The sequence below is a fragment of the Plenodomus lingam genome (assembly GCF_022343315.1).
Source record: "Plenodomus lingam strain CAN1 chromosome Unknown contig_21, whole genome shotgun sequence".
Taxonomy (NCBI): domain Eukaryota; kingdom Fungi; phylum Ascomycota; class Dothideomycetes; order Pleosporales; family Leptosphaeriaceae; genus Plenodomus; species Plenodomus lingam.
Genome location: NW_027093938.1, coordinates 730,622 through 751,702, shown reverse-complemented (window position 1 = coordinate 751,702; position 21,081 = coordinate 730,622). Strand labels below are relative to the sequence as shown.

Below are 21,081 nucleotides of genomic sequence, written 5' to 3'. Positions count from 1 at the left end.
ATAAATAAGTGCCGTCTTCACTTTCTCTCTCTCTCTCTCTCTCTCTCTCTCTCTCTCTCTCTCTCAAGTATTTCAATCAATTCTCAGTTCGCCTTCAGTAGCTGTCTTGATCGGCACTCACTTCATCCATGGCGACGTTGCTCACCCTCCCCTTGGAGCTGCTCGTTGCGGTGTCCACCCACTTGTCGACCCCGGATCTGGGTTCCCTACGTCTCACCTGCAAGCTAGCCGAGACCTCTCTCTACGAATGGTTCTCTGGGGAATTCTTTTCCAAGAAACAATTCATGCTCACACATCCAAGCTTGCAGGCACTCGTAGATATCTCCAAGCATCCTGGCTTCTGCAAAACATTGCAGCATGTCATCATCGCCACCAACGTCTACAATCCTGACCCACGGCCTTTCCGAGACAAGAAATCAGCAGATCTTTATACTCAAGGCTATATGGCTCAAAAGACTCTCATGGCGACTGGCATAGACCGTGATATGCTCACTGAGGCCTTCCAAAATCTAGTCAACTTGCACACCGTTGGCATCCGTGACTACCATGCCACGAGCCGACTTAGAGACGGCCAGTCAGCAAGTTGGGCTTCATGGGGAGCTACGACCGTCTGGAAGGACACGGGTGTGCACATGTCCTTTGCAAATCGAAACACCTACAGACCCGAGAACAATAGTCCCTTTCTCACGCGTGTATTCCCAACGGTGAACTACGCCTTAGGCATGGCTGGGCGCACTCCCCCCAGTCTAGAAGTCATTCTCCGGAAAGAACTGTTACCAGACAGCACCTTCGACGTACCAGACTTTCTCCTTCCAACCATAGAACATGTACTGCGAGGCTATGCAAGCCTGCTCCTCAGCGTCAGCCTCGCGGCTGAGAATCCGCACACGCAATTCAGGCAGAACACTGTCGAAAATCACCACGGTCGTTCGCTCCGTCGATTCCTAGGCTACACACCAAATCTAACCCATCTCCGTCTGAATTTCCACATTGACGAAACCGAGGACAACGCAAATTTTCTTGTCTGGCTAGGCCAAAGTGCGCCCATGCCAACACCCGAGTCTAACAACTACCTCTCCCCACATCCCATATCCCTCCCCCTCCTCACCACCCTCGATCTCGGCAAAGTCAGGATTCTTGACGACAACCTCGTCGCCATTGTGACCAAATTCGCATCCACACTCGGTAGCTTAAACCTCTGGAAAGTGGGCCTCTACTCCGACTCCAACCCGGGACTTCCACAGGGCAACAAGCCTAACTTCTGGGCCGAGCTATTGCTGCGAATCATCGATATACCGCAACTCGATCTCGAACACATAAAGTTGGGATTGGTGCGGCAAGACTACCTGGATCGGGTATCCATGCGAGTTGGCTTCCAGTCTGAGGAAGATGGGCATACAACTGTGCTGGAAAAGGTCGAGTACAAGGGTAAAGACTGGAAGACTTTTTTGCGAGGTCTGATGGTTAATCTGGTGCGGCCATACCAATATCCTGTGAGAGATGAGCTTGCGAGTGAGGCGGATTCTGAGAATGAGGATGACTTTGCGGCCGGCCATTTTTGATTAGGATGAAGAAGAAGACGAGGACGAGTAGACCAACGATGGCACGTCGTCATGAAATCAAGTCAAATGCAAATACCACTTGTATACTCTGCCAAAACCCTCCACCTCATTCCTTCCCACCTCGTAGCCTTCAGATTCTACTTCCACACACCCAACAACCCAAAAATCCAGAGCAATCCACTCCCATCACATCTCATCCAACACTATTCCGAAGCGTGGGAGCAGAGATACAATAAATCAGTAGATCGGTAAATGAATGGAGGATGTGTTAGCATGCACGATTGGATAGGCAGTGAGGAAGGAGGGCGGGTATGAGAGGTATGAGAGGTATGAGAGGTATGAGAGGTATGAGAGGTATGAGAGGTATGAGAGGTATGAGAGGTATGGGGGAGAAATACACAACGAGAAACAGTCAAAGGCAGAAAGATAAGCGTATAAGAATAAAAACAATAACCATAAAAAACAACAAAGAGCTCAAGATACACATCCTCATTGCTTATCGCCTATACCTGTCGCCTATACCCACTGCTCTTGTGCAACAGGAGAACATATGCAAACACACACAAGAGCATACACAAGATTATAAATACGCGTGTATACATGACTACGCAAAGATGCCAAACCTAACCTAACCTAACCTAAATAAACCTGTCCTGTCCTGCCCCTTCCCTCTCTACAAACCTCTTTCCCTACCCACCTACCTCCTATCTCCTACCCAAGCCCACAAGCCCCTATCCCAGACCAAAGTCATACGCTCATGAGGCCAATAAACCAACAGCTTAAGTATCACACGTCGTATACCAGAACATCGTGGGGAGAACATTCCCATCATTGAACAATGAGCACACGCAAGTGTGCAAGAAAAAAAAAAGAAAACGCAGCTATATAAAAAATTTGCTCCTTCGTACCATTTATTCCCTGCCCCCAACTCTCCTCTCGTAATCATCGGCCAACCGGCCGGCATCTACAATCTCGACGCCCTTGCCCAGACCCACCATATCGGCATTCTCCCACCACCTCTGGCCGTGGGCAAGCGCGTGTTCGCCCTTAGCCCCCGCACCGCCCACACTGCTCTCGTCATCAGTGTCCACCAAGCCGCCCAAGCCCGTGCCATCGGCGCCGACGACGACAATCGTCTGGCCAACCCACCGTTTGATATCCTCAATGTTCTTGCCGTGGTCCCCGCTCAGCGCGTCAACGACATAGACCAGGTCCGGGGCAATGTGGCGCAGCATGTGGACGAAGCCCGTGGGCGTGGCAAACGGCATGACCATGGAGGGGTGCTCGACGAGGCGCAGAGCCTGGGTGTGAAGCGTGTTCCAGAGCAAGGTGTCTGAGCTGCGGGCGGAGAGGGCGGGGGTGTAGACAACGTCGTCGGGTCTAGGGTCGAGGGATTGGAGTTCTTCGCCTGGGGTACGGGCGGGGGTGGAGATGGCGCTGTAGGAGGAGCCGAGCGGGGAGGCATTGTTGTTGGCGCGGGATTGGGGGCGCGAGCGGAGCGACGGAGTGTAGACGAGGACAAAGAGCTTGGTCTTTTGGAAGTCGGTGTCGGGGAGGTGGGAGAGGATGGTCTGGGCGGGCGTCAGTATGGAATAGAATGGGAGGGGAGAGAGCAGAGGCGACAAGGAGGACTTACAGCGTTCTCGGAGCGGTAGGCGCCGTGGTGGTCGTCGTCTTCGCGGTCCATCAGGCTCTCTGCGGACACGACGAGGACGACAGTGCGCCGCTTGCCCGTGTACTGGGGTCCATTCTTGATGCTGGCTGCGAAGCTCTTGGTCTGCCTGTCTACGGCTGCAGCACTGTCTCGTGACTGCGCCTCGACGCTGCGGCGCAAGGTAGCCTCCTCAGACCACCGGGTGTGGTCGCCAAAGGCCTCGTCCTTGTCTTCCTCACGGATCGAGGCCAGAGCTGCACCAGCTGCAGCACCAGCCGCCGCCAGTCCCGCCGCCGTCTTCTTGCTCACCGAGTCGAATAGCTGCTGGGGGCTCGGGGTGCGGCGAATCACGCCCTGTGCGCGGCCGAGGAAGCTATTGTCGTCGTCGCGGTCGTCGTGGGCGATGCCCTGCGACAGCCCTGTGACATTGCGCTGCACCTCGCCCACAGGCGCCTTGCCGTGTCTCTTCTCCTGGGCCGAGTCCTCGCCATAGCTCAAGTCGTCATCGGAGCTGTAGTTGTCCTGGCTGTCTTCTCTGGCGCTCCACACCCACGCAGCAAGGCCGGCAGTCGCAACGGTGACGGTGAGAATGAGCGGTACGTAGAAGCCGAGGGCAGAGCGGCTCTTGTGGGACGACTGGCGCCTGTCGTAGCGGTCGTAGTTGAAGCCCGACATGTCTCACTCAGTGCATGGTTGGAATGATGGGATTTTGGGGGTGATTGTGGTGGTGGGTGCTTGTTGTTGTTGTTGTTGTGGTGGTGGTGGTGGCGGTGTTTATCGTGCCTGAAGGCTGGTAAAAGCTGGGCTAGCAGCTAGTACCGAGCTCTCTCTCTCTCTCTCTCTCTCTCTCTCTCTCTCTACCGAGTCTCCGTCTCTCTCCCCTTGTTGTTGCTTGTCATGCGTGTGGCTGGGGGGAAACACACACCAGTGCTAGCCTGAGCCAGTGCTGGGAACAGAGCAGGGAAGGGAAGGGCTTGCCGTGCCTGGCCCAAATAAGGTAACCGGTACACGAGTCATGCTTTGGAATTTTGTTGCTGGCCGCGGCGGGGTGACTCTTTCACACCCCACAACCCCCATCCCATTCACAAGGCCTTGTCTAATCGAGGCTAACAACCTCCGTCTCTGCAGCAAAGATAGAGAATTACCCGCAAATACACAGAGACACACGGATACGGGAACGAAACTGCCATCACTATAATACAGTCAAGATAATACCACCACAATTGCGTCATCCCTCGACACAGCAGCAACGCGGCGCACTGCGCATTGCACTGGGTAATATATCCACCACCTCGCACATACACCTATCACCTCATACAATGCCACATGCCACCTCTCTGCCCGCCGCGGGCTTCCAGGCCCTGATTCTCTGTGGTCCAGGTGCCTCCTTTAGCACATTTACCTCCACCCCCAAGGAGATACCAAAAGCCCTGCTGCCCATTGCGAACCGGCCCATGGTCTGGTATCCACTGGAATGGTGCTATCGCATGGGGGTCACAAGTACACGATTCCCTTTCTTTCTTCTTGTTTCTCTTTTCCTCCACTACACACAGTACTAACATGCACAAGACATCACCGTGGTCACTCCCCCCGAGTCTCTCGACGCAATCAAGACGGGCATGTCCCAGAACCCACATCTCACCACCCTTCCTTCACCGCGGCCAGATATTCTCGCCCCCAAAGATCTTACTCACGAGACGAGTACGGGTGACCTCTTCCGACTACCCGAAGTACAAAGCGCAATCAAGGGCGACTTCATCGTGCTGCCTTGCGATCTCGTCTGCGAACTGGATGGCACAGCCCTGGCAGATGCTTGGATGGTGGAGCAGGGAGGACTCGCAGGCGCAAGCGGTGGACTGGACGCCTATGGCAACAAGGTGGCATCGGGGGCTGGTGGAGAGAGATTGGGACGACGAGGAGGCCTGGGTGTATGGTATCAGACTAAAGGCGAGGATTCCAAGAAAGGCGCAGAAACAGACTTCATCGCAACCACACCCCTGCCAGCACCCATTGTACCCGCACCCACCGACTCCATACGACGACACATTTCCAATCTGGTCTATTCTGTCCCCACCGACACACTCAACGACATCACGGAAGAAAACAAGACCTTCCCGCTCCGCCACTCTCTCATCCGCAAACACGCCCGCATAAAGATGCTCACCACCCACCGCGACGCCCACATTTACTTCTTCCCCTACTGGGTCATGGAGATGATCAAAAAGAACGAGAAATTCGAGTCGATAAGCGAAGAAGTCCTCGGCTGGTGGGCAAAAGCAGGCTGGCAAGACGGTCTGGGCGATAAGCTCGGTCTGCGTTCCATCCTCTACGGCGAAGACGACGAGTCAGACATGGGCTCGCAGTTCATCGAGGAAGAAATTGACGTTTCCAAATTCAGCACAACCTACTCTCACCAAGCCAGCCAGTCCTCCATCCCACCAGCCGCGCCCTCACTCGCATCAAGAGTCACGCGCTCTTCCATCATCCCAGACGCAGCCAAATCATTATCGTCTTCTGAAACAAACCTCACCATTCCTCCCATTCTAGCCTACATCCACCCCTCCACCCCCGTCGCCCCCCTCATTCGCCGTGTAGACGACTCCCACCTCCTCCTCACCACCTCCCTACGCCTCGCCAAACTCCCCTCCATCGAAGAAGTCGGCCGCGACGCCGCCTCCCCCTTTGCCCACGCCCACAAAATCGCCCACAAGGAATCCATACCCAAGCGATGCCGCGTCGAGGCCGAAAACTCACTCCTCGCAGACAATGTGATTGTCGAGGAGAAGACGAATATCAAGGAGAGCGTGATTGGCAATAATTGCAAGATTGGAGAGGGAGCCAGGTTGCTGAGGTGCTTGCTCATGGATGGCGTCGAGGTCGGGGCAAATGCGCAGCTGACGGATTGTATCCTGGGAAGACGGTGTCGGGTTGAGGGCGGGGCGGCCAAGGGAGAGGAGAGGACGGTGTTGAAGGATTGTGAAGTGCAGGATGGCCAGGTTGTCGAGTGGGGCAGTAAGTTTCTTGTCTCTTTATTTTCTTTACTTTTTTTTGCTTTTACCCCCCGTTTTGGTCTTTTCTTCTTTTCTTGTTGCATATACACAATACTGACAATCCTCCTCCCTCAGCCGAAGCCAAGAACGAAAAATTCATGCGCTTCGATGTCGGCGAAGATGCAGATGAGGCCGGAGACTTTGCAGACGACGAGGCTGGAGATGGAGTCGTTGCTGGCGAGCAGGAGGGTTTGGCGCTGTGAGTGAGATGAGAATGGGAGTGGGATTGAGATGGAGATGGAGATGAGATGTGCAGTTTGACCAGAGTTTCACCAGCGGAGGGAGGATATATTTTCTTTCTTGGATTTGTGGATGGAAGTGTAAGTGCTATGCTAATTCGTCCATCTCCATCTCCATATAGCCCTTTTGTTACTTGCACCAGGCATGTAGGATTCATGATACATGATACATGATACATGATTTGGATTTCTATTTCAATGACTATCCACCCCCTCCCCCTCCTCCAATCAGGGTCCTGGTCCTAGGATCTAAAACATCATCCATCCATCCATCCATCCATCCATCCATCCATCCATCCATATACCACCTCATACTCATCCTCATCTCTGCCAACCTGCAAACTTAGGCATAGGGGTTCGATGTTTTTTTTGTCCGGCGTTATGTTTGCCTGGGATGGCTTTGCAGGTTTCCTTTTCTTTTCCTTTTCTGGTTCTTCACACCCCACACAACCACAAACATCCAAACCTTGCGGCCTCCACTTCGCCACCACATTCAGGGGATAAACGTGCATCATATGAAGCATGCATTTTCCCAGCAGTTTTTTTTTCCTTGGAATAGTGCGGAGAGCAGAAGTTGCTCGAGAAGTGCGTTTGGTTGGACTTCGCGCTCGTCTTGGCTCGCATGATCCCAAGATATGCTGGTGGGGCGCTGGGTAGGTGGAATTTGAGAGCGTGGAGATGCAGATTGGGTGATAGTGGGCAAGGAGATACATATAGGGTGATAACGGGGCTGGAGATGGATCCATGGGGTTGGAGGGTAATTGTATGGGGCGTTTTGTTGTTTGATGTGGTGTTTGGAGTCTTGCTAGGAAATTGGGATTGGTTGAGTGGGATAGGGGGATAGGAATGAGAGGATGAGGATGGGGATTGGGAGGAGTGCTAGGTGGGATCCTACCACGGATGTGAATTCACAACCATCCCAGCTCAGCGGCTGAACCGGTAATCTCCTCTTCCTCTCTTTCTTTCCCTACCCCCTCTCCCTAAACCAATCTAAACCAACTCCAGCACAAACTCATCACGTCGCCACTGTCCTAGCCACAGCATTACCCACCACGCACCTCGCAACGAGCCCACCTCGCAAGCGCAGTCACCCGATCTTGATGTTGATTTTGGTTCTGGTGGTGCTGGTGTTGGTATAGCGTTTGTCTTTTCTGGCGATCTTGCGGGTCGTGCCGGCCTTGGGTTTCCTGGCCATTTTGCGAGTCCTGGCGGTCCTGCGGGTCCTGGAACATCCTGTTTATGAAGGCGAGGGCGGCGAGGATGGGGGTGACGAAGATGGAGAAGAGGAAGGTGAGGAGTTTGATGAGGTAGTAGAGGAAGGGGTAGGCTATCATTTTTCTTTTGGTGTTGTTGTTGTTGTTGTTGTTGGGTTGGTTGGAGAATTGGTTTTGTTTATGATGGATGACGTTAGAGGGTTGCTATACGGTGTTGTTGTTGTGGTTGTTGTGTGGTTTATCTGTCGTTATTGTTGTGCTGTAGAGTATAGCGATAGGTATAATTCCCAGAATCCAGTCCAAACTCATTCGAAGCAGTCCTCGATGTCAGCAATATACCCACCTCACCAATTCATAAAAATGCCCTGAAAACAAAGTACGTAGGCTAAAAGAACCCAAAACTCAAACAGCGCGGGCAACCCTCAAATAAACCCCTGCCAACCATTCCACCCTCACTCCCGGATCTTCGGAACCCAAAAGCAACGACCCATGCCTCTAATCCCCGTAACGCACGGAACTCCCAAGCATTAGTAAGAAAGAAAAGAAAGAAACGCCATGCACACGCTGCATGCCAACCCACTTTCTGCAGTGCAGTGCAAGCGCAAGGCACGTCGAACGTCAACCTATATCCCCACCCAATTGCATCATGGGGGAATCACGCCTCTGCGTAGCTATAGGTAAATGGGTATCTTTTGGATACCGACGCGCGCATGGCTGGACACCTTAGCAGCACATAATGTAGGTACTACTACCTATCTAGACTCAGCTTTCAGGGCTGTCCGGAAGACGGCGGATGTTGTGGTGCACGATGGGCCGTGCGGTGTAGTCGGAAAGTATTAAGCGGGAGTAGCATTTCCCAGCCAAAAGATGTCATGGTCGGGCGAGGGGACCACCGTGCGCTCGGTGGTGGACTGGGAGATCGACGATCTGGGGTGGGCTCGGCGAGTATATTCAGTACGGTGAGTACTGTCGTGGGGATTGGACTGGGAGCTTGCTATTGGCTTTGGCCATGTCTTCCATGGGCGGCTGTTTTCTTGCAAGGCAGATGCGTTGTTTGGTGCCGCTTGAAACGTCAGATGTTGTCGCCGGGAGACGGGTGAAGTATGCAAGGATGAAGGTTGAATGGGTTGGCCGATGTGAGTCGTGTTAGGGTTTGGCCAATGGGAGGGCCGGTGGGGTCCAGGGGTTTGCGCGGTGGCTGATTGGTTGGGTGATGGAGTGATCACGTGCACCCATCTACACATGATTGATCGCTTCGGGTGATAGACAGACCGTCTATGCAGTTTGTGAAAGCTGTTTTTGTCTTGGGCCTGGCCTCATCAACACGGCTCTTGAACCTGACTGCAGTACACGCTCAACTGCGAATGCTCCAGAGGGCTATCTATCGCTCGCATCTCAGCATCATCTAGATACGTCTGCAATATACACTACTAGTCTTACATCTCACAGCGCCTTAACCACGCCTCACTCTTCAGCATCCACACTCGAATCCTGCACAAGGCTGACACGACCGCGCTTATGACTGGTCCTACCTCCCGGCCCAAGATCCGCCTCATCAGCAGCCCTCTTCCGTCCCGTCGTTGGCGAAACTGCAGAAAGATCTCCACGATTCTTCACCATGTACATTTCCACGACTTCCCTCAACCGCGAGCTACTCACCTTTCGGCAGCCCAGCCACCTAATGTCAACCACTGGGATCTTGGCCCGCTCAAATAGTTTTGGCAGTTCCCTTGTCAATATCTCGATGTGGGACTTGTCGAACTCCTCGCTCTTGAGCGCGAAGCCCAGATGCAGGAATCGTGAGTATTGCAGTCTATCGGTTTCATCTTCGGCAGGGCGCTCGTGCTTTGGTTTGAGTTTGCGTAACCGAATGTGGCGATCGCTTCCTGATAGACGTCGCCAAAAGGCGGGTGGTTCATCTCGTTCTCTCTGCATCCTCTGGTGTATATCGAGTGTGGTGAAATAAGGTCGCGTTAACTCACCAGCCAGCTCTTTCAAGTGCTTGATAAGGGAATTGGTAAATGAGTTGGGGCCCGGCTGACATGTCGTCTGGCCAATGTGTGAGGCGGCTAGCATTTCAAAGGTACGCCCTACTTCGGCGACGTTGCGCAGCATATCGCTTGCATAGCAGCAGTCCATGATGAGAAACACGTCGGCTTGGACAGTCTCAATGAATGGCTTTTCGGACCGTGTCCAACTCACGTTTTGGTAGGTGCCCAGGTTGTCACTGCAGACTTCATCAGTGCATCGATATCTGGACACTACCGGCCCCTACTTACGGACAGATTTCCAAAGCCTTTGTCTTTTCGTCGTAGACACCATGGCCTGCATAGTAAACTATGAGCAGGCCATCCACGCTGTCTTTGTCGAAAACCCACGAAGCGATCTCCTTGTCAAGTTGATGCTGCGATTTCTTGGGTCCCAGTTGAACTTCCCTCACATCGAATAGGAATACGTCTTTGAAGATGCTCGCAAGGGCATCGACCTAAAACATCGCGATGAGCTGGAGACTGCAAAATCGTAATGAGACCGCCCACCTCTGGCCGTACGTTCAGTTGGTCTATACTGTCCTCCCATTTGACCATCAACACATGGACATCGCGATATCCGTCTGGAAGATCCATGTGTTTGGCGATGGCATGATCCCACCATTTCTGGAGCTTTGTCTCATGCTGTTCATCATTCGATTGACCACAAGCAACAATGCTGGAGCCCGGTGGGGTAAGCGGAAGGCCAGTTTGAACCTGTAGCCCTCCAACAGCTTGCATCGTCTCAGGTTCGGCCGTCAGGAGTGGAGTTGGAGGCATATTTGCTGCGAACGACTGTTCGGCGATGATCGAATGGAATGCTGTGACCGATTGCTATACATTATTGGCATGTTGCGCATGGTGGGAAAAGGGCTGCCTCAGTTCGCATTTCCGGTGAGTGTGTTTGCGGGTAGGTTACAGATGAAGGCTCACTCACCAAGCCACTCATCTGCGTGTCAGCGGATCTACGCCCACATTTGGTGAGGGAGCAAGGCACACAAGAACATGTATCCCCCCGCGGAGCTCGTTTCGCATGATTGTATGCCTTGCGCAGCCTGCTCGAGCAACCTATCGCCGTTTCTCGTAGCCAATAGGATATCGCAATGTGAAGGCAAACTTCTCCACTTTGTAAGCAAATTTCTGCCTTGAGTGAGACGAACAGTCATTCGCTGCTCATGTGGGACCTTCGCAGAGTCGAAAGCATTCATATCTGCAGTCGAGCCAGACCTCAACCATAAAGAACCTCGATTCAGCCTGGAAATCCAGGCACAGCCTCCGCCCTTCATCTGCTAGCCATGGCCGAGACAGTGCAAGCAGAGGCCCAATACGATGCATCTGATGACGAGCTTCAACCGGTAAGGCATACTCTACGAAGAGGAATAGCGGCGCACAGACTCACTCTCAGTAGGCGGAGTCGATACCCATCGACCGCGCTGGTGTCGTAGAGAGTGATGTGATGGCGGAAGTAAGCCAACCCAACTCACATCAAAATATGCTCAATGCTGATTGGATACATAGCTTCCCTACAAGCATGAACTTGACAGGAAAATACAAATCACCGAGGACATTTCTGATAAAAAACAAGCGGTACAACTGCAAGTAGCACACCGACGGAAAAGTCCAAAAACTGGGAAGGCGGAATACCAGCTGAGAAAAATCGGTGATGTGACAGGCAAATTGTATTCCAATGGCAAGTGGTACAGAGAGAAGGATGTGAGGCGACTCTAAGCCTTGTCGTCCTATCAACGATGCGGGGCTTGACCGGTTAATCAGGACGGAGTATTTAGATGACCACTTAATGCCATAACGCTGAGGGGGTATCTCTTGCATTGTAAATCAAAGCAATTGAATGCAGTCGTCTAATTCATCTGTATCCAGCATGAGTACCACACCAATTTCACCACCTGAAAAGGACCCACAGATATTCAGCCAGGCAACCTCTTCTTCCCACGCATCTTCTTCTACCTACTATTCACGGATATCTGTCAATTCTCTTAAGCAAGCGATTTTGCATCTTCTACCACCGAGGCCAAGACACAAGTTGAACGATGAGGAACAGCAGGCTCATGCAGATTCCGATACGAATTCTGCACACCAGTCAATTGCTGAATCTGATGAAAGTAGTGATACCGAGATATTTAGTCCGTGTCCCAAGGATGGTACAAGAGTTCGTACTCGTAAGTGATGTCATCGTAAGACCAGGAAACCGGGAAACTCAATTAATCCACAAAATGTAGTGGAAGCATGTCCCAAAGGCTACCCCCAATTAGCTGCCTTCAAAGCTAGTGAACAAAATTTCATGCTATATCGCAGCTTCAGCTGCGTTCATGCACGTCTACTTTTGCGGCTCCAGGCATCGATCCAAGCTCTGGAATCCGAACTGGACAGTCTCGATCGACTGCACAATGAAACTGCAGAAGGAAGATCCAGACTCGCTTCGTGGGACAATGATGTTGGTGCTTGCGAAGACGAGAAAGCCCAGGGGCTACGCACTCGTGAGACCATACTGGAAGAACTCAGGATCAAGGTGAACCAGTACGATGAGCTTCTCATCAAGGCGAGAGAACTTGTTGGCTTCCAGCGACCTTCGTCGAGAGACTATGGCAACGTTTGCAGGTTTTTCCGCAAGGTTGGTCCGGTGGTGGAAGAAGACGAGGAGTATCTCACGTGGAGAGAAGACATCATAACGCTTCGACACGGCCGAGAATGGGCAGGTTTCGACGGACTCGTGGAGGAACTCCTCCATAAATTCGATGGTCCTCTGATTCGAGTAAGATACCTGCATACCCCCCTTAACATCGATAACACAATTCATTAACACATTATCCCAGTTCTTCTTCTGCACGCCTGCCCAACTCCGCAAATCAACCGACAAAGATATATATTACTACTCGCCAACCCGCGTGTCCAAGCTCGTCAACGCTTTCATCACAATCGTCATCTTTGCGCTCCTCGCCGCCCCTGTGCTGAGCATGTACCATCTATCCACGCTAAAGACACACGAGGCGATTTTCTCCGCGATAGGCGTGTTGATGGTCTTCACGCTGCTATTTGCGGCGGCCATGGCGGCGCTGACGAAGGCGCGGAGGCATGAATTGTTTGCAGCGAGTGCGGCGTACTGTGCTGTGCTTGTGGTATTTATAGGAAGCACTGGGTTTAATTGAGTGTATTGAGACTTTTGAGCCAAGGCTTCTGGGTATAGAGGCTATGGGTAGGTGTCAGTGTGTCAATTTGTTCGATTTCTGCGTTGGGAAGCTTGTAAGTCTATCTTACGTTCTTGTAAGAAGCTGGGTAGGTTGGGGATATTTCCAGGGCATGATGAGGTGTATTTATGATATATATTCGCCTGGAGTGGAGCATGTTGTCTCTGTCTTCCAATTGCGATATATTGGCCATGTTCCAGCACAGACGAACCACGATCCTCCTAACCCAATGCTCCTTCTTCTGACGAAGTCATGTCAGACATGGCTTAGCTAACCAACTCATCAATTCATTACGTCATAAATCTTGATCCTTGTTTTTTTAATATTTCTGGTCCGCTTCTACACGAAAAATAACAAAGCGACTGCCTTCTAGGTCAGCCTTGAAGGTCCGCTCGTGCCGCGAATTTCAACGTAGAAAGACACCGTCATGTCTGCATAATACTGATTTTTGTGTTCAAGTCGTCTGACTGCCTGCATACAAGTGTGGAAAATCCCTCCCGCATATGGATTTCAAGGTGGCACCATTCTTCCGCACAACCTCTGCTTACCTTCAGCCTGATCACACTGCCATCAAAAGTATGAACGTGGACAGTCAAACGTTTTTCGAGCATTAAATATATGTTGAATCAACGACAAAAAATCTTCTCGACATGCGGCTTCTACATACCTCCAAGTTGTGCCTGGAAGAGTTTGTGGTGAGTCCACCACGTTACGCGATCCTATCTCACACGTGGTGAGCAGTCATCTCTAGTCTTAGGTACATTTTCTGGCTAATTGTCGATAAGGGCGGAAGAAGAAGCCCTCTTCAAGGATGTGGAAAACAATACTGCCCAGCTGTGTAAAAAGAACGGGAACAGTCTACAACGAGACCGAACAAGGAACAGTAAAAGAAGGCCAACACAAGAACAGAACAGCAATAGCAGCCCAATGTGTTCAGATTCACAACGCTACAACAAACTACTAGGATTCTGCAAACTGGCCGAATCCAATGGCTATGAGTATTGTTGGATGGACACGTGTTGTATCGGTGAGTCGGCCAGTCCAGCTTACCTTCAACTTCGTCGGTGTTAATCTATTACTGTAGACAAATCCTCTTCAGCCGAACTTTCTGAGGCCATTAACTCGATGTTTGCATACTACAGAAACTCACATATCTGCTATGTTTATCTCGACATAGAGACCTCTGGTGACAGCGTTACCTCGGAGGAGCTGCGAAGTAGTCGGTGGATCAAACGCGGATGGTAAGATCATTCAATTGGAGCCTTCTGAGTAGTGAACCCTCACTGAAAGAAACTTCCTTCTATCTAGGACATTACAAGAACTTATCGCTCCGAAAAATGTATGCTTCTTCGACAGACACTGGAAATTCTGCGGTAGCCGTGCTTCTCTGGCGCCAGTGCTCACCCAGATAACGCATATCGACTTGAGGTTGTTGCACAATGTGTACTCTCTCGGGGTTTATAGTATCGCCACAAAAATGTCGTGGGCATCCGGGAGGGAAACGACCCGCCCCGAAGACATTGCATATTGCCTTTTTGGTATTTTTGAAGTTCATCTCCCCCCATTATACGGCGAGGGTCAAGATGCAGCCTTCAAACGTTTGCAAGAAGAGATCATCAAGAATTCCATGGACCTCTCATTTCTTGCATGGGATGCAGATTTGACGTCCTTGCTTAGGCCAAGGAGTGGGCTGGCTAGGAGTCCAGAAAGCTTTCGTAATTCTGGTGTGGCCAGCTACGTTCCACTCGGAAGAAGCCACCCTTTCCACATGACAAACAAGGGTCTCTGTTTGACTTTACCCCTTATTGACGTGAACATTACAGAACCAACTGACGCATCGCAAACATTTTCAGAATATATTATGGTACTACCAGGCTCGATCTTAACAAATATTGATGAACCTCCAAAAATTAATGTGAGAGTACGGATTTGGCAGGACAATTGGGAGAACATTTACTATCGTTGTCCAGGGCTTGTAAACAGGCCGGAGATTGTTGAGCCCTCGTCACAGCAGCTGTCGGAAGCACAGACTAAGAAGTTCTATCTTGCTGTTCGAGACCTGCCTCCTGATATGTTGAAGCGCTATTTTCCCTCGTCACAGCAGCTGTCGGAAGCACAGACTAAGAAGTCCTATCTTGCTGTTCGAGACCTGCCTCCTGATATGTTGAAGCGCTATTTTCCGGGGCGGACCTCTTTGATGTGAAAAGATCAGTCGTCTCGAGTATTTGGACTGTTCCAAAATCCATTCTCTTTTACCAAGTCTCTTCATCGTCTTAATTGTAATTTACAACTACGAATCTTTACAATCATTACCAACTATGCAACAGAACGTCTAGTAGAAAATTCAATTCAGACAGCAATATATATGTCGGCTCATCACGCCCATCCCGCTTAATACCCTTCCCACCTTGCTCGAAATAATTCCCAAATTTCGCATTGAATATTGAACTTGAATGTACTTTACTATCCACCGCTCTCACCCCCCTAGGCTACAGTTCATCTCATCCCAGTCGTGGTGAACACATAGACTACGCAGACTCAACTGGGAAGTTTTGATAGATGAATTCTATGCTGCGGTTTTGGCTAAGGAAGAGGATAAAGTATTATTACACTTCTCTTCACTGATTAAAAACAGAACGTGATTTTGAGTATTTTCGTGAAAGATGGAGGGTTTGGGCGGATCTAAGGTGGAGATTCGGGGAGATGGATGTTAAAGTGAGGGGCAGGAAGGTCTCTGAGACGGGGGCTAGCATGTGCGGGATTGGGCTGGGTGATTGGGGAGAGTATGACGTGGGTATGATGGCTTAGATTGTAGGTACTTTTGTATTCGGACTCGAGAGGGAGTTGTGTGGAGCCTCGATTTCAGAGATGAATGTGTCGGAGACAGCTTTTACAGCCTTGAGCAATATGTTATATGCCACATAGTGTATAATAGCGTATTGTGATGTGTGTATTATGATGTGTGGATAAAATAGTAAGCTTAAAGCATGATAGCCTAGTGTTGTGTTGATAGATGTTTAGGTAGGATAAGAAATAAAAAGCTGCCCTAACTAGAACATTACTCCTAAGAAAGTAAATATGAATGTATAAGACGTGCTCTTTACAACCTTACAATATGCTTTATACATTGTACGTTGCTTGATAGCTCATCGTATTATATTGTTAGAATGTCAAAAACAAAGAGAAATTCTAAGCTACCTTTTGTTATGACCTAATCCCACAACCAGTTTTGTCCGAAGATACTGAGATTAAGTGACAGGGCAGCGGATGGGTCACGGTCACGGACATGCTTTGTCGCTTGGTTGCTTAGTGTGCTCAGTTGCTTAGTTGCTCAGTGTGCTCAGCGCCACTGAGCACACTGATCAACAACATTTCACCACAAGTATATAGCCATAGGCAATGAGCTATAGGAGCTCATTGTGTTCAATCTAAATAGCGAGCTTAGCAATACACTTGGTTGTCACCTATTCTTTTCCTCTGCTACTTTATCCCTGAGAACCAACCTTGCGTTCTGACACCAGTCGTTTTGTATCACGACCACTTAGATCCTCGCACCTTTACTATAATGTTAGTCCCTATACAATAGAAGTGAACTTGTAAGACATGCTCCTTACAACCTTACCCGATAAGCTATACACACTCTGCATTGCATAATAGCTTACCGAATTGTATTGTCGAGCGTTGTATTGTCGACGAGTCCAAAAGCCACCTTCACCACGTAATTAGTCCCAAGAAAGTGGAGGTGACGGCGATTTGAGCAGCGCTGCCTACACAGCAACACTATATAAACTGCCACCACATCTTCTACTCCTCCTTTCTTTTATTCTCCACCAATAGTAGCAGCAGCAGCGGACACATATTTGTTTGCAGCAAGACAGTACTAACACTTACGTGACAGACTCCTACCAAATCGCCGAAACCATGACCGGAAATTCCTCCTCCTCCAACGCCTCTCGCTCAAAGAAATGGAGGGAGCGGACTCGACGCCTCGAAAACGATTCGCAAATACGGATCAATAACATCATCGGAACTACTATAGGGTGGGAACGATCATACGATGGCAAAGTATTGATCGGGGAAAGCTCAGTGGTGGGCAAGATGAACGATGCGGCGCACCTCAAAGACATCAAAGGCCTCATGGAGGCAGACCTCGCGGCTGTGTACTGGTGCGACGGCGGCGAAAAGAGGGGGTCCAAGGAGACGGGGTTCAAAGATGCGTTGGGTGCAGGCGTAGTGTGGATGGAGGAGAGGGTGTGGAGGGAGAAGGCATATCCGTTGGGCAAGGACACGGGAGATTCCATGGATGCGGAGGTGTTCGGACTTGCGGCCGCATTGCGGCTTGCGCAGGATACGGCGGATGAAAAGCCGTGGTTGAGGGTCGTTCGGATCTTCTCAGATGGTCGGCGGGTGCTGGAGGGACTGCGCGACGGATACATCAGGTCCCTCGGACCGGCTGTCTCGTCACCCTGGGCACTCACGCAGGTTTACAATGTCACGAGAGCACTTGTACGTCGTGGCATTACTGTCGAGCTTGTCTGGGTGAAGGGACATGCAGGGTCTGAGGGGAACTATCGCGCTGATCTGGCGGCGAGGAATGGATGGAGCATGGAGGCGAGACAGGTGGAGGAGAAGGGGTGGGTGAAGATGAGTAAAGTCCCAGCACAGGTGGCGCAGATGGGCAGCGATGCCAGGGAAGAGTGGTATTGGAGGGTGAACAAGGCGGGGCTGCGTGATGGGAAGGAAAAGAGTGATGATGATCAGCGTGGAAGAAATATGGGCGCGCCATCTCTTCTTTCTTCTGACCCGGTTCCCCATGGGAACGGGGATGACGAGGATGACGAGGATGACGAGGATGGCAACGGGTCCATCGACATGGACATATCCGACGAAGACGAGTAGCCTTGGGGGTCTTGAGCAGTATTCGAGCAGCCCTCGAGACAGTATTGCAGCAGTGAAGCACTCAGGCTATGTTGTGGACGTCGGATATCGAGATGGAGATGGACTGTCGTTTGGAGCAGCTTGAGACTCAGACAGCATGTAGTAATATAGTAAATGTAGTTGTATCCATATTAGGCCTAGCGTGACATGACATTGATCGACATGGATGGATTGATAAGCAGCGATTAACCCTCCTAGTCGCTCGCTTCTTCCCGGTGACACTAACCACAATAGGCTTGAGTCTAGGCTTTATCGGGTCATGGATAACGTCACCTTGGACCCTGATGAGAACGAACTTTCTTTTGAAAACATTCACTCCCCCTCCACCGTCTCTGCCTCTTGTCTACTCCCCACCACTCCACCCCCGCCCCAGTGACGGCCTTAGCCAGGCAGCCACCCGCCGCCATGGCCTACCCGTTGACCATGCCGCCGCGCTTCCAGATTGAACTCGATCGGACAGATCCTGATGTTCCCTTCCGCGCCTCCCAGACCCACATTCACCACACTTGGGCCCGCACCTTTCACTCCCGCCCCGAGCTCTACATCCGCCCACAGTCCCTTGCGGAGATACAGAAAGTAGTGACGCTCGCCCGGCGGATGCGGCGGCGTGTCGTGACGGTGGGATGTGGACATTCACCTTCAGACCTGACCTGCACCTCGGCATGGTTGGTCAATCTCGATGACTTCAAGGAAGTCGTGAATGTGGACAAGACGCGTAAGACTATGACTGTCCAGGCGGGGATTCGCATGCACAATCTCAACCTCCAGGCGAAAGAGCATGGCTTTACAATGCCAAATCTGGGCTCCATCGATGTCCAATCCCTCGCTGGCGCTATTGGCACTGCAACACACGGGAGTTCAATGAGCCACGGGCTGCTGTCCGATAACGTCCAATCGCTGCGCATTGTGCTTGCCAATGGCCAGGCTGTTCGCTGTTCCGCCGAGGAGTCTCCCGATCTCTTTCGCGCCGCCCTCGTCTCTCTCGGCGCCCTGGGCATCGTCGTCGAGATTGAATTCCAAATGGTAGAGGCCAGCGATATTGAGTGGACTCAAACTATCCGCCCGATTGAGGACATCTTCGCCGCCTGGAACAAAGATCTGTGGACAAGTCACGAGTTCGTCCGAGTATGGTGGCTACCGTATATGCGACGCGCCGTCGTTTGGCGGGCAAATAAAACCTCGAAACCCCATCGCAAACCGGATAACAACTGGTTCGGCGGAAGTGTCGGATATCACACATATCATATTCTACTTTGGGTGTCGCAATATGTTCCTAGGATACTACCGTGGGTAGAGTGGTTCGTCTTCGGTATGCAATATGGATTTACTCCCGGCACAGCCATCTCTGGTGTCGGCGAACAACGCACCGAACTGCTCATGAATTGCCTTTACTCTCAATTTGTCGACGAATGGAGTATTCCCCTTGCCGACGGACCCGAAGCACTCACCCGCCTCACCGACTGGCTGCATGGTGATGAAACGTCCTCGGGTCTACCTTTCAGCACCAAGAACCTCTACGTCCACTCCCCTATCGAGGTTCGCGTCGCAAACACGGTTAACAGAGAGCCAAGACCCTTTCTTGACACAAGCTTCCCAGACACACCAAGTCTCTACCTTAACGCCACCCTCTACCGTCCTTATGGCCAAGACCCAGTTTGCCGCGAAAGATACTACGAGGCCTTTGAACACCTAATGAAATCCTACAACGGCCGGCCCCACTGGGCGAAGAACTTCGAGCATGTAGACTACAAATACCTCTCCTCTGTGTACGGCGACGACCTCGCCGCATACAACAAGGTCCGCAGCGACGTTGATCCTGAAGGCATGTTCCTGGGTGCTTGGCACCGCCGCACAATCCTCCCCGGCCGGACAGAGTGTCCTGTTCTCCCGCTCGAGGAGAAAGAAGTCGTTAGACGAGAACGCAGGGGCGGGGGTGTCGATTGGATCGGCGAGCAAGCGCGATGGTGGGACGGTGGCGCCGATGTATTTGAGACGAAAGGGGCTGAGACATCGGAGGCTGCGACAAGTGTTGCGGTCAGCGAGAGTCATAGTGAGAGCGGTGAGAGCTTTGACGTCGTGGATGGGACGAAGAGTGTGTTGTTGGAGGGGAGGGATGGGGAGCGCGTGGAGAGGAGGGTCAAGGAGGGGAGTGAGAGTTTTGTGCTTACGGGTGAGAGTGTGTTTGGGAAGATGTAGTGGGGACAATCTAGATTTGCTGGTGGAAATTGTTGGAGATGATGGGAATGTAGTCTTGGATGTCGGTTAGATGCAATGTAAGACCTACAAGGCTTTTAGTATAAGTACTATTATTAGTCGCTAGTGAAGAGGGGAATGAATACCACTTCTGCTCCTGCTCCTACGACGCGCATACAAACAACAAATATAGCGACAGAATACTGGTACCTCATTGTCTTGCTCCTTTTCTTTTTCCACGCCAATAGTAAACCTCGTGCTGGGTAAGCATATGCAAACACTTGTATTGCTGTGCCGGTGTTGTTTAGGGACGCCTTTTCACCTTTTGATACACTCTGATAGCGAGACTTTACAACCATGACAGGGTGTGATAAGACGGATCGTTTCGTGAAGCATGCTCGTGAATACATTGACTAAGTAGATAGGCATAAGGCACTCTGAAGTCCGAAACGGGCATGAAATAAATCCTGCTTGCCAGAATAATGCATGAATGATAGGTGCTTTCTGATGGGATGCGGTATCTTTGATCACCGAGATTACTAATTATGGGGAGAGTTTGGATTTCCAGGTTTTGGTCAAAATGTACATGTCGATGTCAACGCCGGTGCATTACGGAACAAACAAGATCTCTCGGACGCTTTTGATCACGTCGTACGAACCATTTTGTACTAATATCATTTCGTACTGATGTTAGGAGTGATCGATGTAATGTGGTTTACGGCTTAAATCGCGATTTAGGTAGCGCAGGGTTCCTGTTATACATGAAAGGAATTTGCGTTCCTGCTAGCCAATGTACTAGTCGCGATTCTCTAGGTACTGAATGACTTATTGGGGCTGTGATTACTGAAATCGATCGACAGAATGCTGGTTTGTGACTATATGCTGAAGGAAAGATGAGAGAGCTTTCAGGATGTTTGTGTGCGCGATCCAGATTGAAACGTGTGATGGATGTGTATGGACAGAGTTAATGAGCCTGGAGTTGATCTCAATTTGGCTTTAAT

General features: G+C 51.0%; 9 protein-coding genes across 9 annotated transcripts; 6 read left to right on the top strand and 3 right to left on the bottom strand.

Annotated features, from left to right (window-relative positions):
• Positions 1-128: 128 nt before the first annotated feature.
• IAQ61_005155 (uncharacterized protein) lies at positions 129-1,562 on the top strand (the record flags this gene model as incomplete). The annotated part of the gene is made up of 1 exon (XM_003843022.1): positions 129-1,562. The coding sequence occupies one exon, from the start codon at positions 129-131 to the stop codon at positions 1,560-1,562; it is 1,434 nt and encodes a 477-aa protein (XP_003843070.1).
• A 911-nt stretch (positions 1,563-2,473) lies between these two features.
• On the bottom strand, positions 2,474-3,891 carry IAQ61_005154 (uncharacterized protein; the record flags this gene model as incomplete). Its single annotated transcript, XM_003843023.1, has 2 exons — positions 2,474-3,133; positions 3,199-3,891. 2 exons carry the CDS (start codon positions 3,889-3,891, stop codon positions 2,474-2,476), a joined length of 1,353 nt encoding a protein of 450 aa, XP_003843071.1.
• A 644-nt stretch (positions 3,892-4,535) lies between these two features.
• Positions 4,536-6,469, top strand: IAQ61_005153 (uncharacterized protein; the record flags this gene model as incomplete). Its single annotated transcript, XM_003843024.2, has 3 exons — positions 4,536-4,716; positions 4,786-6,228; positions 6,342-6,469. 3 exons carry the CDS (start codon positions 4,536-4,538, stop codon positions 6,467-6,469), a joined length of 1,752 nt encoding a protein of 583 aa, XP_003843072.1.
• Positions 6,470-7,548: 1,079 nt separating this feature from the next.
• On the bottom strand, positions 7,549-7,839 carry IAQ61_005152 (uncharacterized protein; the record flags this gene model as incomplete). Its single annotated transcript, XM_003843026.1, has 1 exon — positions 7,549-7,839. The coding sequence occupies one exon, from the start codon at positions 7,837-7,839 to the stop codon at positions 7,549-7,551; it is 291 nt and encodes a 96-aa protein (XP_003843074.1).
• A 1,344-nt stretch (positions 7,840-9,183) lies between these two features.
• Positions 9,184-10,526, bottom strand: IAQ61_005151 (uncharacterized protein; the record flags this gene model as incomplete). Its single annotated transcript, XM_003843028.2, has 3 exons — positions 9,184-9,946; positions 9,999-10,204; positions 10,257-10,526. 3 exons carry the CDS (start codon positions 10,524-10,526, stop codon positions 9,184-9,186), a joined length of 1,239 nt encoding a protein of 412 aa, XP_003843076.2.
• A 460-nt stretch (positions 10,527-10,986) lies between these two features.
• Positions 10,987-13,263, top strand: IAQ61_005150 (uncharacterized protein). Its single transcript, XM_003843029.2, has 6 exons — positions 10,987-11,101; positions 11,155-11,211; positions 11,265-11,459; positions 11,602-11,923; positions 11,984-12,516; positions 12,578-13,263. Exons 1-6 carry the CDS (start codon positions 11,042-11,044, stop codon positions 12,908-12,910), a joined length of 1,500 nt encoding a protein of 499 aa, XP_003843077.2. The 5' UTR covers positions 10,987-11,041; the 3' UTR covers positions 12,911-13,263.
• Positions 13,264-13,599: 336 nt separating this feature from the next.
• Positions 13,600-15,152, top strand: IAQ61_005149 (uncharacterized protein; the record flags this gene model as incomplete). The annotated part of the gene is made up of 4 exons (XM_066096684.1): positions 13,600-13,682; positions 13,735-13,976; positions 14,034-14,190; positions 14,258-15,152. 4 exons carry the CDS (start codon positions 13,600-13,602, stop codon positions 15,150-15,152), a joined length of 1,377 nt encoding a protein of 458 aa, XP_065953379.1.
• A 1,718-nt stretch (positions 15,153-16,870) lies between these two features.
• Positions 16,871-17,848, top strand: IAQ61_005148 (uncharacterized protein; the record flags this gene model as incomplete). Its single annotated transcript, XM_003843032.1, has 1 exon — positions 16,871-17,848. One exon carries the CDS (start codon positions 16,871-16,873, stop codon positions 17,846-17,848), a length of 978 nt encoding a protein of 325 aa, XP_003843080.1.
• A 444-nt stretch (positions 17,849-18,292) lies between these two features.
• IAQ61_005147 (uncharacterized protein) lies at positions 18,293-20,083 on the top strand (the record flags this gene model as incomplete). Its single annotated transcript, XM_003843033.1, has 1 exon — positions 18,293-20,083. One exon carries the CDS (start codon positions 18,293-18,295, stop codon positions 20,081-20,083), a length of 1,791 nt encoding a protein of 596 aa, XP_003843081.1.
• Positions 20,084-21,081: the final 998 nt, after the last annotated feature.

Coding starts and splice junctions, on each gene's coding strand:
- IAQ61_005150 (XM_003843029.2), top strand. CDS start 11,042: ATGGCCGAGACAGTGCAAGCAGAGGCCCAATACGATGCATCTGATGAC. Junction 11,460..11,601: donor AGTGGTACAGAGAGAAGGAT/GTGAGGCGACTC, acceptor AATTGAATGCAG/TCGTCTAATTCATCTGTATC. Junction 11,924..11,983: donor TGGTACAAGAGTTCGTACTC/GTAAGTGATGTC, acceptor CACAAAATGTAG/TGGAAGCATGTCCCAAAGGC.